We start from the raw sequence: 14,963 nt of genomic DNA, 5'->3' as shown, positions 1-14,963 counted from the left end.
AAAGAAAGAAGAGCACATGGCTTCTTGAGTAATGGAAGATCAAGATTTGAAAAAGGAGAGAGTGACCCACACATTATTCTTTCCTTTACTCCTCCTCCTCATTGTCGTTCATAAAAGAAGAAAAAGGTAGGTTTTTGTTTTACTCCCTTTTCTTGAACCTACAGAAGCCATATAAAGAGAAAGAAAAGGGGGAGGACCAAAAGCGAAAGTGAGCCGCACAAAGAAGAGAAGACCAAGTAGAGAAAAGCCGCGCGAGAAAGAAAGCAAGAGACGTTCTGGTTTCTTGGCCGTGCGCGAGCTGTTGCTTGGGCTTGAACACGCGGACGGATTTGTGCTTCGTGAGTTATATTTTGTTATATCCAAGTAAGTTGTTTATTTGTAAACACTTTGGGTTTGGGTATAATCTAGGTGCGGGAAACACGAGCGTATTGAGCGATTGTAATTCCGATTCTCCGATTATAGTGGATTGTTCTTCTTTGGCTCTCCCGTGGATGTAGGTACCGATATTCGGACCGAACCACGTAATTCCCGGTGTCATTTATCGTTCCTTGTTATTTCTCGTGGCTTTTCGCATTGACTTATTTGCAAGATCCGGTTAGCTTCCGCACGTTATATTACAACAATTGGTATCAGAGCACCAGGTTCGGATATTCTAGATTGTGATTTGGGGCTTTTGCTTGTCCGATTATTATCTGGATATCCTGTTATTGCAATTATGTCCGGAGTGAAAGCTGAAATTGAGAAGTTTAACGGGAGGAACAACTTTGGGTTATGGAGTCTCAAGATGGAGGCGTTATTGACAACTCAAGGTTTAGCAGAAGCATTGGAGGGCAAGGCCGAGTTGCCCAAAACGATGACGAATGCTTGAAAAGGATGTGGTAATGAGGAAAGCTAGAAGTTTAATCCCGTTGAATTTATCGGATGAAGTGTTAATAGAGGTTGGTGAGGAGAAGGATACCGCAAAGCAATGTGGGCAAAACTTCGGGCGCTCTATGTAACGAAGGGTTTGAACAATCGCTTATACATGTTGAAGAGGATGTTCCGGTTCGGATATATCGAAGGTACGTCTATCGAACCCATCTAGATGAATTTAATAAACTCATGATGGATTTGAAGAACGTCGGTAAGACACTTGATGATGAAGAGCGGGGCATGATGTTGTTAGCTTCCCTACCAGAGTCATGGGAGCACTTTACCGATTCATCATTGCAGGGGCGTACTACGATTACCTCGGAAGAGGTAAAGTCCGCCTTATTTTCTAAAGAGTGGCGAGAGAAAGTTGCGAGATGACGATCCTAGCGCAGGATGTAGCGCGAGGACTAGTGATTCGGGGTAGAGAGCAACAACGAGGGTTCGATAGCAGCAGAGGTAAAAGCGGATCTAAGTCACGCCATAAGAAGTCCAAGGGACGCGTGAAGTGCTTTGAGTGTCACGAAGAGGGGCACATCGGGAGAGATTGTCCTAAGTTGAGAAACAGAGGTGATAAGCAGAAAGCCACAACCAGTGTGGCGAACGTTGTTGAAGAGAGCACTAGTGATGCAGAGGCTGTTTTGTGTGTGACCGCGGGTTCATCGGGAGATGAATGGGTGCTAGATTCGGGGTGTTCTTATCATATGACGCCTCATAAGAACCGGTTTACTACTTACCGGGCTGCAGATGGTGGTAGAGTTCTCGTTGGGGAATAACGCAGCCTGCAAGGTTGTGGGGATAGGGACGATTCGGATTCGGATGCACGATGGCGTGGTGCGCACATTGACGGACGTGAGGCATGTACCGGAGCTCAAGAGGAACCTTATTTCTCCGGGGACACTCGATGATATCGGGTGTAAGTACACCGCTGAAGGTGGAGTGCTGAAGATCTCTCGAGGTGCTATGACAGTGATGAAAGGGAAGAAAGTGAGTTCTCTCTATCATCTACTGGGAGAGACCATGACAGGAGCTGCTGCGGTTTCATCGGGTGAGTCAGATTCCGATCTAACTCGTTTATGGCATATGCGTCTAGGGCACATGAGTGAGGCGGGTATGACGATGCTGAGTGATAGAGGGTTGTTAAAGGGTCGAAGACAAGTAAGTTAGACTTATGTGAGCACTTTGCATCTTTGGGAAGCAAACGCGGGATTAAGTTTGCTACGGGTATTCATTCGACCAAGCAACCGGTAGAATATATTCATTCGGACGTTTGGGGCCCGTCTCCTGTTCCTTCGAAAGGAGGTGCTCGTTATATGCTGACATTTATCGACGACTATTCCAGGAAAGTATGGGTATACTTTCCGAAGCACAAATCTGATGTGTTTGATCGGTTCAAGAAATTTAAGGCATTGATTGAGAAGCGATCGGATAAACAGGATCAAGTGCCCGAGAACCGATAACGGCATGGAGTTACGTGGTAAAGATTTTACCGAGTTCACGAGAGAGAAGGGATTGTGAGACACCGCACAAGCACTGGGACACCACAGCAGAATGGCGTGGCGTAACGGAAGAACGAGAACTTTACTTGAGCGGGCTCGGAGCATGCTTTCGCATGCTTTGGAATAGGCAAGGAATTTTGGGCCGAAGCGGTGAACATGGCATGTTACCCGATTAATCGATCTCCATCATCTCGCTATCGAGTGGAAGACTCCGGAGGAAGTATGGTCGAGGAAACCCGTTGATTACTCCGGATTACGAATATTCGGATGTCTCCGCGTATGCTCATGCGAGTGATGGTAAGCTTGAGCCGAGGTCGAAGAAGTGCATATTTCCGGGTTATGCACATGGGGTGAAAGGCTACCGGCCGTGGTGCACCGATCCCGGATCACCCGGTTTTCTAATCAGCAGAGATGTGATTTTCGACGAGATTGCAATGCTTCGACGGAGGAGTTACGAGACACAACCAGCAGAGCGGACGGATCATGGTGTTAGTAGTGAGGTGGAGCTTCGGTGGAGACTCCGAGAGACCTCGGAGGTAACGGATGTTCGGAGGCTGCAAGTAGCCGCGGTTCCCGAAGTCGGTGATAGTGAACAACCGGTACGGCCGCAAAGATAGTATAGCCGCAGACAGACAGAGAAGGCAAATTAAACCACCGGTACGTTATGCTTATACAGATTTTGCTTATGCTTTGACCGTAGGTGATGAGGTGGAGACAGATGAGCCTTCGTCTTACTCTGAGGCGATGGCTAGTTACGAGTCGTCGCAGTGGCTAGGGGCTATGAGTGAAGAGATGGAATCACTCCATCGAAATCGACATGGGAGTTAGTTAAAGTACCCAAGAGCCGAAGATTGTCGGAAGTAAATGGGTCTACAAACGGAAAGAGGGCATTCCTAGCGTCGAGGCAGCGAGATATAAGGCGAGACTTGTTGCGAAGGGGTATACCCAGCGGGAAGGCATTGACTACAATGAGGTGTTTTCTCCCGTGGTAAGGCATACTTCTATTCGTGTTTTACTTGCCTTTGTTGCTTGCACGGGATCTCGAGTTGGAGCGACTTGATGTGAAAACGGCGTTTCTTCACGGTGAGTTGGAGGAGCAGAGATTTACATGAGGCAGCCAGAGGGATTTGCTATTCCGGGTAAGGAAGATCATGTTTGCTTATTAAAGAAATCTTTGTATGGGCTGAAACAATCTCCTAGACAGTGGTATAAGCGGTTTGACGCTTTCATGGCTAGTCGGGACTATTCAAAGAGTCGGATGGATAGCTGTGTTTATTTCAGGAGATTGGAGGACGGGTCTTTGATATATCTGCTATTATATGTTGATGATATGTTGATAGCGAATAAAAAATATGTCCGATATTGATGTGTTCAAGAGGCGGTTGAGTGCTGAGTTTGAGATGAAAGATTTAGGTGCTGCGAAGAAAATATTGGGTATGGAGATTTTGCGTGACAGGACTGCAGGATTATTACGTCTGTCTCAAAAGAAATATATTGAGAAAATTGTTGCACGTTTTAATATGCAATCGGCGAAGTCCGTGAGTACGCCATTAGCAAAGCACTTTAAACTTTCGGTTAAGTTATCGCCGCAAACCGAGGAGGAAGAGGAACATATGTCTCGTGTTCCTTATTCTAGTGCCGTGGGTAGTATTATGTATGCTATGGTATGCACTAGGCCCGATATTTCACAAGCTGTCGGTGTGGTTAGTCGTTATATGAAGCGTCCGGGTAAAACTCATTGGGAAGTCGTGAAATGGATCCTCGAGATATTTGAAGGGGACATCGAGACGTTGGTATAGTATACCGGAGGGACGATAATGGCGAGTGAGACCACCGGTTTTGTGGATTCCGATCATGCGGGTGACTTGGATGAGTGCGGGTCTTTAGCCGGGTACGTGTTTACTCTTGCGGGTGGTGCGGTTAGTTGGAAGGCGTCCTTACAGGACCACGTAGCCTTGTCGTCGGCTGAGGCGGAGTACATGGCACCGACCTTTGTAGCGAAAGAGGCGATATGGTTGCAAGGTTTGCTCATGGACTTTGGGTTAGAACAGAAAAATGTTGACATACACCGTGATAACCAAGGTGCGATTTATCCGGCATATAATCCGGTTTATCACGAGCGAACGAAGCATATCAATATCGGGTACCACTTCATCCGAGATGTCTTAGCGAAGGGTAAGGTTGTTGTGAAAAAGATTGCTACAACAGAGAACCCCGCGGACATGATGACTAAGCCTGTTCCTTTGGCAAAGCTCAAGCTTTGCTTGAGCACTATTGGCGTCCGTAGAGAGTGAGCGCCCGTGGGGGCGTTGGGAGAGCAGCATGGATGATGAGCATTATTAACTTGGCTTCAAACATCGAGCCAAGGTGGAGAATTGTTAAATATGTCTCGAGTTTAAAATTGTTATTGGCACCACAAGACAAAATATGGGGACCACGTTTGATCATTACTCAAGATTTTGGTCTGATAGAAAAGAAAGAAGAGCACATGGCTTCTTGAGTAATGGAAGATCAAGATTTGAAAAAGGAGAGAGTGACCCACACATTATTCTTTCCTTTACTCCTCCTCCTCATTGTCGTTCATAAAAGAAGAAAAAGGTAGGTTTTTGTTTTACTCCCTTTTCTTGAACCTACAGAAGCCATATAAAGAGAAAGAAAAGGGGGAGGACCAAAAGCGAAAGTGAGCCGCACAAAGAAGAGAAGACCAAGTAGAGAAAAGCCGCGCGAGAAAGAAAGCAAGAGACGTTCTGGTTTCTTGGCCGTGCGCGAGCTGTTGCTTGGGCTTGAACACGCGGACGGATTTGTGCTTCGTGAGTTATATTTTGTTATATCCAAGTAAGTTGTTTATTTGTAAACACTTTGGGTTTGGGTATAATCTAGGTGCGGGAAACACGAGCGTATTGAGCGATTGTAATTCCGATTCTCCGATTATAGTGGATTGTTCTTGCTGGCTCTCCCGTGGATGTAGGTACCGATATTCGGACCGAACCACGTAATTCCCGGTGTCATTTATCGTTCCTTGTTATTTCTCGTGGCTTTTCGCATTGACTTATTTGCAAGATCCGGTTAGCTTCCGCACGTTATATTACAACAGTGTCCAACCCGCTAGACACGGAATCAGACACAATTAGCTCAAATAGTATTCTTTTCGATGCTAATCACTATTAAGATTTCTAATTAATAGAGTATTGCAATTCGAGAGTAGGTTCTATGTAAAAATAAGGAAATTTGGTGCCCAGTTTGTGTGGCTGTGTTGATATCGTGTCGTCGAGTTGATTTTTTGTGGTAATGGGTCATGCAATCGTGTTGACGATTAACGCATTGTTTTGGAGCAAACTCATTAATTTTAAAGACATGTTGATTCGAGAGCCGTGCAAAAGTAGATCCATGCAATTAACTAACCGTGTCATGTTCGGATTGATCTACTTTGTAGTATACTCTCGTGTCGACTGACACAACCGCAAGCCGTAGACAGAAATTACATCCTTAGTTTAGAGTTCGGACAAGTTCATGCTACTCCGAACACGAGACATATCGGTTTTAAATGGAGTTCGCATTTTAAGATCCTATAGTCCTTGTTTAATTCAATGCCTCGTAATAATAGTTGCTCTGGCTTCCCACCCATCCTGAGATTAATCCCATGGTAAGGGCCTTCCCGTACTTACGTCTCATATTTGATGGCTTGGTTCGATTCCGACCTTGGGAGACTCATATTTAAGTGGAAGTCGTGGCGGTGAGTTACTATGCTAATCCCTTTTGAGAAAATAACAAAAATAATCCTTGAATTTTATTTCAATATGCAATATCATCCCCGAACATTTGATTTGTTCAATATGATATTTGAATTTCTCGTACATGTTCAAACTAACCTCTGGACTATTTGAAAATATTAAATATTGTCCATGAACTTAAATTTATAGATGGATAACATTAGATAGCTTCATGTATTCGGAGACTGTATTGAACAAATTAAAAGTTTAAGGATGACATTGCACATTGAGTTAAAGTTTAGGAATCACATGAACAAATTAAAAGTTCAGAAACCACATTATATATTAAGCCAAAATTTAATGACTATTTGTGCCGTGTTTTTGAGTTATAAGAAAAGAAAATCTTCTGTCGTGGCTTCATGAATTAAAATCTCACAACTGCAAAACGCCATATTGATTGCAAAGCTTTTGTCTCCTTGTAACTTCTGTCACGGATTGTATAATCGGCCACATTAAAATGAGTTTGATATGTCTTCGGCATATTTGAATGAACATGATGTTTGGCCAAAACGGAATTTCGTCTTGCTTTTCAAACTTCATTTCAGGCTGTCAAGCACTCTAAAAAAAAAATCGAGTCCTTTGTCTTCTCCTTGGCAAAACATAGTATATTTAATTTTGGTCTGCTTTCCTTCCTAATTTGAGCTTTTTATCTGTACATACGTGCTTTTCATTTTGGCATGGGGAGTTGGACCTTATTTAATATCAACCGTTTCAAATCTCTCACGTTATAGAATTGTTGATATATCGAGTGATTTGATCAAGATTAAACGAACTCCTTTCTTTGGAAAGTCAAAAATGTGCTTTTGACTCTTGATTTTTTTTATAGATTCTTTTAACCAAACTCGCACTCACATCTCTTATTGCATGTTTGGCTATGGAATGCTCGTTCCATCCAACCCATGTTTGGCTGGTGTCCATAGCTAAAAACATGTCATAATTTATAAACTATATTAAACAGTTTAAGGTATAGTCAGTTTATTGCAAATGATGGACAATATGTTCAAATTTTAATTAATTAATAACTTCAAAATTTAAATAGAAAAACTATCCAGTTACACTTAAGTAATTATGTTTTTATTTTATTTTACATACATGATGAATATAGATAAATAGTACGGCAAGTGCAGTGTAAATTTAATTATTAGAGAATTCTGATACAATTCCGTTCCCGCAACATTTTTTGTTTTCTTACAACCAAGCACAAAAAATTCCGTTCCTACAACTCATCAAATAAAGACATTGGTATTATTATCGTTCCACTCTTTTGCTTCCCATTTAATTTGGTCGTACCAAAAGCAAACGCTGATAATAACATTGTTTTGGCCATAATGAAAGAACGATGTCAATGAGTGCCTTAATGATAATTATTCCCAACAATGTAAAAAAAAGGGGGGGGCAAGGATTCAACTTCCATCACAAAGTTTGCGAAAAGAGCTCGAAGTGCTAAAAACCAAACGTTTTCCCTTTTGTCTTCCGTTACTTCAACCTCAAAGGGCATCCATCAAAATTTGACAACCTTAAAATTGGGAAATCCTGGACAACATCGTGAGTAGTCCCGTCGGTGGTCCTAACATCATTATGGCGAAGGTTTCACGTGTTAAACGTGATTTGCAATGCTTGACCGAAAAAAACAAAAGGTGACTTACAATGATTTGTCAACTGTCAAATACTTTATCCATCCCGACATGAGCTTGGCAAAGTTTACACGTGTTTGAATTCTGATGTTGATGTGAATTGCCGACGATAAGAAGCGACGAACCGGGGGAGAAGTTATCCAAAACATATTAAACCTATCACACTCTACCAGTTTAATCTTCAATATTTTAAATATGCCTCTTGAATCCTAAATATTTTCACGTCTTGCCAATTGAGTCCATTCGATCAATTTTGATCGAACATATCCAATATGAATTAAACTATTAATAAAAATTATTCATGTCGGCGTTGATCGTGATACATAAGAGGCGAGATGTTCACGTCGGCGATTCCGACGAAAATTGATTGGAAATACTTTAATTAAAAATTTTAAAATCGAATCGATAAAAATATAATATTTCAGATAATTTTTCCACGCACCCTCCTTGCAATCAGCAATTGCCAACACCTCAAGGATCAGAAGCGAAACAAAACAAATGAAAGAACAAACGTGGCGATCGCACCGAAGTTTAAGAAAGCTTTTGTTTTGTCACGCTATAAACATCATGTGAGTATGTCGGGATAAATGGTTACAAAAATCCGACGTTCCAAGCTCGACACCACGCCTTTTTCCTCGTTAAAGCACGGATCTTTGCCACCAGCTCTTTTGTTCTTTTGACACCTGGCCCCCCGGTTTTGTCTTTAATGTCGTCTTCCTCCACACATTTATTGCATATCCAACTGTCTATAACCTAAGATTTTTTTTTTTTTGTGGGGTCTTCCTTTAAGTTAGATTTTCGAGGTAACTTTCATGTAAAAAAAAAAAAAAAGCGAAAAAGGGTATGTGTATTTCGATATTTAGATACTTCAACACTCCGGAATTTTTGGTTTAAAATTGAGAGTAAAAATGTATAATAAGAAAGATAAATAAGAGAGTTTGGGAAAATTGAAACTCAAATTCCTTACTCCGATACTTTCGAAAGATTTTGTAGGATCGCTTTCAATTATTTTGAAATCTTAAATTAATGTATTGGTTGATGTTTGAATGTTTTCACAGTTGAAGAAAACCCCTTGAGCAAGTGTAGTAAGAATTCATTCAGTAACAGATATTGCCGGTGAATGTCACGACAAAAAATTGATTCTCGGCAAGTGTTCGTGTTTTTTTTTTTTTTTTTGGAGAGGGTCGTATTCTTGGCAAGTGTTAAAAAGATGACTATTGGGGAGAAAAAGCTACACATTATTTTAGTCAGATCTGTTTGGTAAGAGTTCATTCAATTGGCACCTGATCAAATTCGTACACGACCTTATTACCAAGCGTTTAAGAAGGCGGGTGTTGGAAAGTCGCACAGAGGACGATGCAGAGTGTTGAAAGGACTGGCGCCTCAGTTATTACAACTTATAAGATAGGGCATTCGGCCAAGTGCAGGTTCTAGCCTGTAAGACAGTTTGAATTTGAATGAATTGAACCGAGATTAATGTGCTTATTTCTGGGAGCATTTATTTTACGAAAAATAAGTAGTATGAAAAATATTCTGTTAAGAAAAATTGACGAATACCCCTTACAAAAACGAAGGAAAAATTTTTGGACATAAATTATTATCGATAATGGAATATTTTTTTTATCAATTGATTATTTCAAATAATAAACGAGCAATTATTTTTTAAAAAATATTTTTTAATATCATTTGATATTCAGACTCTGTTCGTTTCGCACAAAATGCACACTTAAACACGGAGAGATTACTCACATAACGCATGTCATCTCCGCATGCATAGTACAAGAATTAATAGTAAATTTGCATAAAGAAATGTGAAGTCCAATTTCGCAACGCAAGGCTCGAGATTTCGTGTAAAAAGGCATGAAGGTTCGAGTTCTCTTTGAGACATGACATATTGAAAATACTAGACGATCGTAAGCTCGATCTCTTCACGGGTGCGATCCGTATGAAGTTGTTCCCTTTCTCGGATAAGTCCGCCGGAGAAGAAACACATTAATTTGGGGGATTCTGCGACAGCCCCGTCGAGGTGTCCAAGGTTGAAATTGATGGTAGTGTCCCCTTTGGACGCTATCAAAAGGTTCCGGAGCTGTCCATTTTGGCACTTCTTAAGGTCATGTCTCTTTTTTTTAGACGAAAAAAAAAAAAAAAAAGGGTCATGTCTTGTTTCACATCAACATTCCCATGCATTCCCATATTCTCCTTCTTGTTATAATTTTCTTTTCTAAGAATATACAAAAGAAATATCTCATCTTCGATCAAAGACTACTTACGTATCTCTATTTTTGCATATCATTTACATATGTCTAAACAAAGTCGTATGTTGGAATGATCGAATTGCCCCGCTTTGCAAATTCAATTTAGCATCTTACCAAGTGATTGGGTGATTTGAGGGAAATGTGTCGAAGAAGTCCTAAATCTTTTGTATTTTTGTCAATTCGATTCTAAATCTTTTCATCTTTTACCAATTCAGTTATATTAGTAGAAAATTACCGATGTGGGTGTCGATCGTCCTATGTAGTATTGCTAGCGCTGACATGAATAATTTTTAATAAATTTTCAAATTTTATAAATTTTTTTTTTTTCTTGACTTTACGGAATTAGTGGCCGGCAACCTCGCCGGCCACTAGCCTCTAAAGGAAAAAAAATTAAAAGATTATTTAAAATTATCTACGTCAATGCGGCGGTACGAGGTAGGATGATCGGCGTCCGTGTTCGATTTCCGATCAATAAGATTGAATTGATAAAATGTGAAAATTCTTGGGACTAAATCTATAAATTTAAAAGGTTTGCAACTGAATTGGAAAAAGTACGAAAGACTTATGATTTTTTTTTTTTTACAATTTTCCCGGTGATTCGATATTGAGTTGGTTTTGAGTGTTTTGGGTAGGCGTGGTTTAGAATTTCCGGTGCGCCGTTTTCGCAAAATAGAGACGCGGGGATAATTGTTGTGAAGATGCAAAGTAGTCTTCAAAAAAATAAAAGTCAGCATTTTCAAACGCAGACGTATGGAAGTGGTCGCGAGTGAAATGTGTGGTCACGAGTGGCAATTCCTCTTCTTCTTGTTTCAGTTTAAGTGTCAGGTGATGTCAGCACTCCGACTAGTGCATGCCCTCGATCAAAAAATAAAATTTTGGTCGAATCCTCGATCAACTTTTAGAGCGCACTTCTCTTCGTCGGCCTAGTGCATTTAGAATTTTATTCTTTAAACGCCCCTGACAAGGCTTGAATCCAATCTCGCCAGAAAAAAATAGCAAACTTTCATACCTCATGGTCGATTCACTTTTTATTTACCTCAAACGAAATTTACCGGTACTTAACGCAAGAATTACTAAATGATGCTAATCATGCACGTCTCGTTTTCTTCATATGAATAATCTATTGATCGCAACCAACCCTTTAAAGGATAATCTAGATCGGCTTTTGCTTTTCATTTTTACTCAATATAAATTTTACACCTCGAACACTTGACTTCTTCGTCTTCTTTTTATGTTTGAAGCTCCCGAAACATTCTTAACACTTAATAAAGTAATATGTAGTGTAGACTCACGTGCAAGTTTCTCATAACATATTGATGAAGCTCCCGCTTAGATTCCCTCCCTTCCTTTTAAACGCAGATTAAGATCGAGGGCGGTGACAAGGTTCAACCCTAACACTCAAACATTATTTATTCATCTCGTTCTCTTCTATGAAGACGATCCAGCGTCGTTTTTCAGTTCTCAGTATATACTTTGACCCTTCAAACGCAAGCTGTACAAGAAAGCAAAGTCATTCGTCCACGTCCATTCTTCTAGCAGTTCACGATTCTCAACGTACCAATTCAACCAATCAACCAATCAATCAAGCAATTCTTTCTCCCCTTCAAAAAAATTTAAAAAAAGAAAGAAGGAAAACAACATCAAAGACTCTCAATTATACCCACCGTGACACATTTATCTTAATTTTATCAAAAATCCCAACTTAATACTCTCGTGATATATTTACCTCAATTTTTTTTATGATACCAAAAATCCTAAACTTGCAAGCGATAAAAATAATTTATGACAAATATATCACACTATATAAATTTGGGTTAAACATATCACATAGGTAAAATTTTAGAATTTTTTTCACAAAAATAAAATTGGGTAAGTACATCAAAATAGGCATATTTTAAAGTTTTTGGTGGCTTTTTTTCTGAAAAATAAATCGGGAAAGAGTTTGGAAGTCAGGTCTAATTGTCTTGTAAATAACACCGTCAAGGCCCTTGTCCTTACTAGGAATTAAAAAACTTTGCTAACAAAACAATTTTTGGGTGATCATAAAAATAATAACATATTATGAATCATAAATTCTTAAAAAAATAAATCTCACAATAATTTTTAATTATTTCTTATTTATTTTTTATAGCTCAAAACATATTGTTAATCTCACGGTAGATAAAACAGCCATTACATAAACATATTTCTACAAAAGATAAGCACTTACGTGTACACTACGATATCCACATATATAATTAATCTGCTCTAAAAAAACTAAGCCTCTCTCTCTCTCTCAGTCACTTTTTAGATACACCGTACGTTAACCTAAAAAAAAAAGGAAAAAGTACCACAAAACCCTAAAAAAAAAAAGGGTTGGGGGACCGGACTCGCCAACACTAATTTGCCAATTTGCATGGCCCATGATGTTGTCTTTTAATTTCCCTCTCCATGTTGTAGGACAACCTCTCTTCAATTACGACATTTATCACCCTCCTCCGTTCCATGTCCAACCCCGACCCCATCTTCCCCTTATTTTCACTCCTCGGCTGCACAAATACAAACCATGTTGATTTCCATGTCTCGGGCTATCGGTTATCTCACGTGACATGCAGATTTTGTCGATCATCTTGGGACCGGCACGTCGGAGGAGGCATAAAAGTTGCCGTCGAGGCTCCTGGGTGCCCTACGATCTGCTGCAATCAGCCCTGCCGAAGCCGACCCGGTGGTTGGCCAGGTCGAACTCGACCCACAGGTCCTGCTGGTGGAAGTTGCCTATGATGTTGCTTGCGGCGCTGAGCATGCTGGACCGCCCGATGGCCACGCAGTGTACCCCGCCGTCCACCTCGGCCAGGACCTTCTCCTTGGCCACCACGATCTCCGCTCCCTTCTCGAACTCGAAGGCCATGTCGCCTATGGACCGCCCGATCGCGGCGGCATCACCGTCGAAGCACATGTCGGCCATGCCGCCGTACACGTACCCCTTCTTCATCCGCGGTCCCACGAGCCTCACCACTTCCTCTCTCACCTAATTAGTGATTCGTGGCATCGGTTATGTCGGTCAAATTGAAACGATTTCGTGTCGTAGTAAATGGAATAACAAGTGTTGAATTACGGAAATTTAAAGTTTGATCGAGGTGGGGACACGAGTATAGCTCGTACGTGAAATATTTTCTCACCTTGTCGTAGGCCTCATCGACCAGGTAGGTGAACTCGGAGCCCGAGTCGATCATGGTCTGGCCCGACCCACCCGTGTCGGGCCGGAAAACCGTCGGAGGTATGCTGAGGCGCCGGCTCCCGATCCTGATACCCTGCATTGGCACCGTGTAGGCAAGCGGGTCCAGGTTCGGCATCCGTTGACTTTGACCCTGGAAGAAGGTCATGAGGGCGACGTACTGGAAGGTCCCCGAGTTCGGGTTGTCGCCGAGGTAAAGCGACCCGGTCGGGGACGGTCCATATCGGGCGGCCCGGGCGGGCACGCAGTACGAGAACTTGGACACCTTGGCCTGCGAGGGGAACGAGAGCCGGCCCAGGTTCATCCCGAGAATGCCCTTGTCGTCGCCGGAGCTGGTGGCGCAGCCCAGGATGAGGGGAGCGGTGATCTGGGTCCTGGAGAAGGTGAACTTCTCGCGGACGAGATTACCCTCGGCGAGGGTGCCGTCGGCGTAGAAGTAGGAGTAGTGGCAGAGCCGGTTCTGGTCGCAAGACGTCGGGAGGGAGAAGTCGGGGGTCCGCGGCTTGCAGAGCGGGTGGTTGCAGGGGAGGACCGAGAAGGAGGAGGACAGAGACGGGTCGAACGTCGTCGTCGACGACGAGGGCTGCCCCGCCGCGTCCGCAGACGGCGACTTCTTCTTGGCCTTGTCGTGGCACTGGATCCAGGAGAGCTGGCTCCCAGTGTCGAGAATCATGTCCTGGGTCTGCGGGGGAGTCCCGATGGGGAGGGAGACGACCGGTACCATGGAGTACTTGAAAGGAGCCTTGACGGCGACGGCGGAAGCGGCGGTGAGAGATGAGCGGAGAGGTTTGAGCTTGTGGTGGGGCAGAGCGTGGGATTTGAGAGGGAAAGAGAGAGAGAAGGACGAGGACGAGGACGACTTGTTCAGGGGATGGTGGCTCTGTTCTTGCTTCGAGTGGGAAACAGAGCAGAAGCAGAACAAGAAGAAGAAGGCTGCGATGGCGACGACGGAGCTTGTTCTGCGCACGGCCATGGCGTCCGGAGAGAAAGAGAGGGAGAGGGAGAGGGAGAGGGGGGGGTCAAGTGAGATGGGAGGTTCGGGGGACGGTTCAGTATTTATGGCAATCTCGTGAATGGAGAGGAGAAAAAAAAAACAAAACAAAGCAGAGAGGAACAAGAAGAGAAACAGAGTGAAAAAGGAGTACGCGGTTTCTTTAATTGGAGCGGTTAGGCTTTAATTATGGTCGGATCTTTCGTTTTAGCCGCTAATGACATCGTGTGGCACCCAAAGAGGACTGTGTTTGGCTCAAGGAAACAAATTTCAGTCTCTAAAATCCAAGACACTGAACACATATAATGAAGACATTAAAGAGATCGAGTTTAAACAGACTTCAATTATTTTATAATCATTTCTATCGAAATGGGCATTTTTTTTTTCCGTGAGGCTCAACGTGGAATCATAATAACACCAGTCAATCAAGCAATTCAATCGTCTTAACCTATCGCTACTTTCAAAAACAGTAAAATTTTTCTCCGTCGTTTAAGGTCAGCATTGAGTACCCGGCCCATCGCAATCCTTTTGTCTACGCATTTCATCTCAAATCCATCACGGTCAACGTGGGTAATTCTATTTGTAATAAGTAAGTGACAGACATGGAATATGTAAGTTGCATGGTAAATTGTACATTTACTATAAATATTTTCGATATATTTACTCAAGAGATGTAAGTAAGAATAAGATG

The 14,963-nt window shown here is 42.2% G+C and overlaps 1 protein-coding gene across 1 annotated transcript; it reads right to left on the bottom strand.

Moving 5' to 3' along the window:
* Positions 1–12,689: 12,689 nt before the first annotated feature.
* On the bottom strand, positions 12,690–14,314 carry LOC115745424 (aspartic proteinase PCS1-like). The gene is made up of 2 exons (XM_030680958.2): positions 13,226–14,314; positions 12,690–13,074 (listed from the first exon to the last, which is right to left on the bottom strand). Exons 1-2 carry the CDS (start codon positions 14,252–14,254, stop codon positions 12,733–12,735), a joined length of 1,371 nt encoding a protein of 456 aa, XP_030536818.1. The 5' UTR covers positions 14,255–14,314; the 3' UTR covers positions 12,690–12,732.
* Positions 14,315–14,963: the final 649 nt, after the last annotated feature.

This window comes from Rhodamnia argentea, chromosome 8, assembly GCF_020921035.1.
Source record: "Rhodamnia argentea isolate NSW1041297 chromosome 8, ASM2092103v1, whole genome shotgun sequence".
Lineage (NCBI taxonomy): Eukaryota > Viridiplantae > Streptophyta > Magnoliopsida > Myrtales > Myrtaceae > Rhodamnia > Rhodamnia argentea.
The sequence above is the reverse complement of the archived record's forward strand: the minus strand, read 5'-3'. Positions and strand labels throughout refer to the sequence as shown.

Excerpts from the sequence above, each read along its gene's own strand:
- LOC115745424 (XM_030680958.2), bottom strand. The coding sequence starts at position 14,254 with ATGGCCGTGCGCAGAACAAGCTCCGTCGTCGCCATCGCAGCCTTCTTC. Across the intron at positions 13,075-13,225 it reads TCGATGAGGCCTACGACAAG|GTGAGAGAGGAAGTGGTGAG; the intron begins GTGAGAAAATAT and ends ATCACTAATTAG.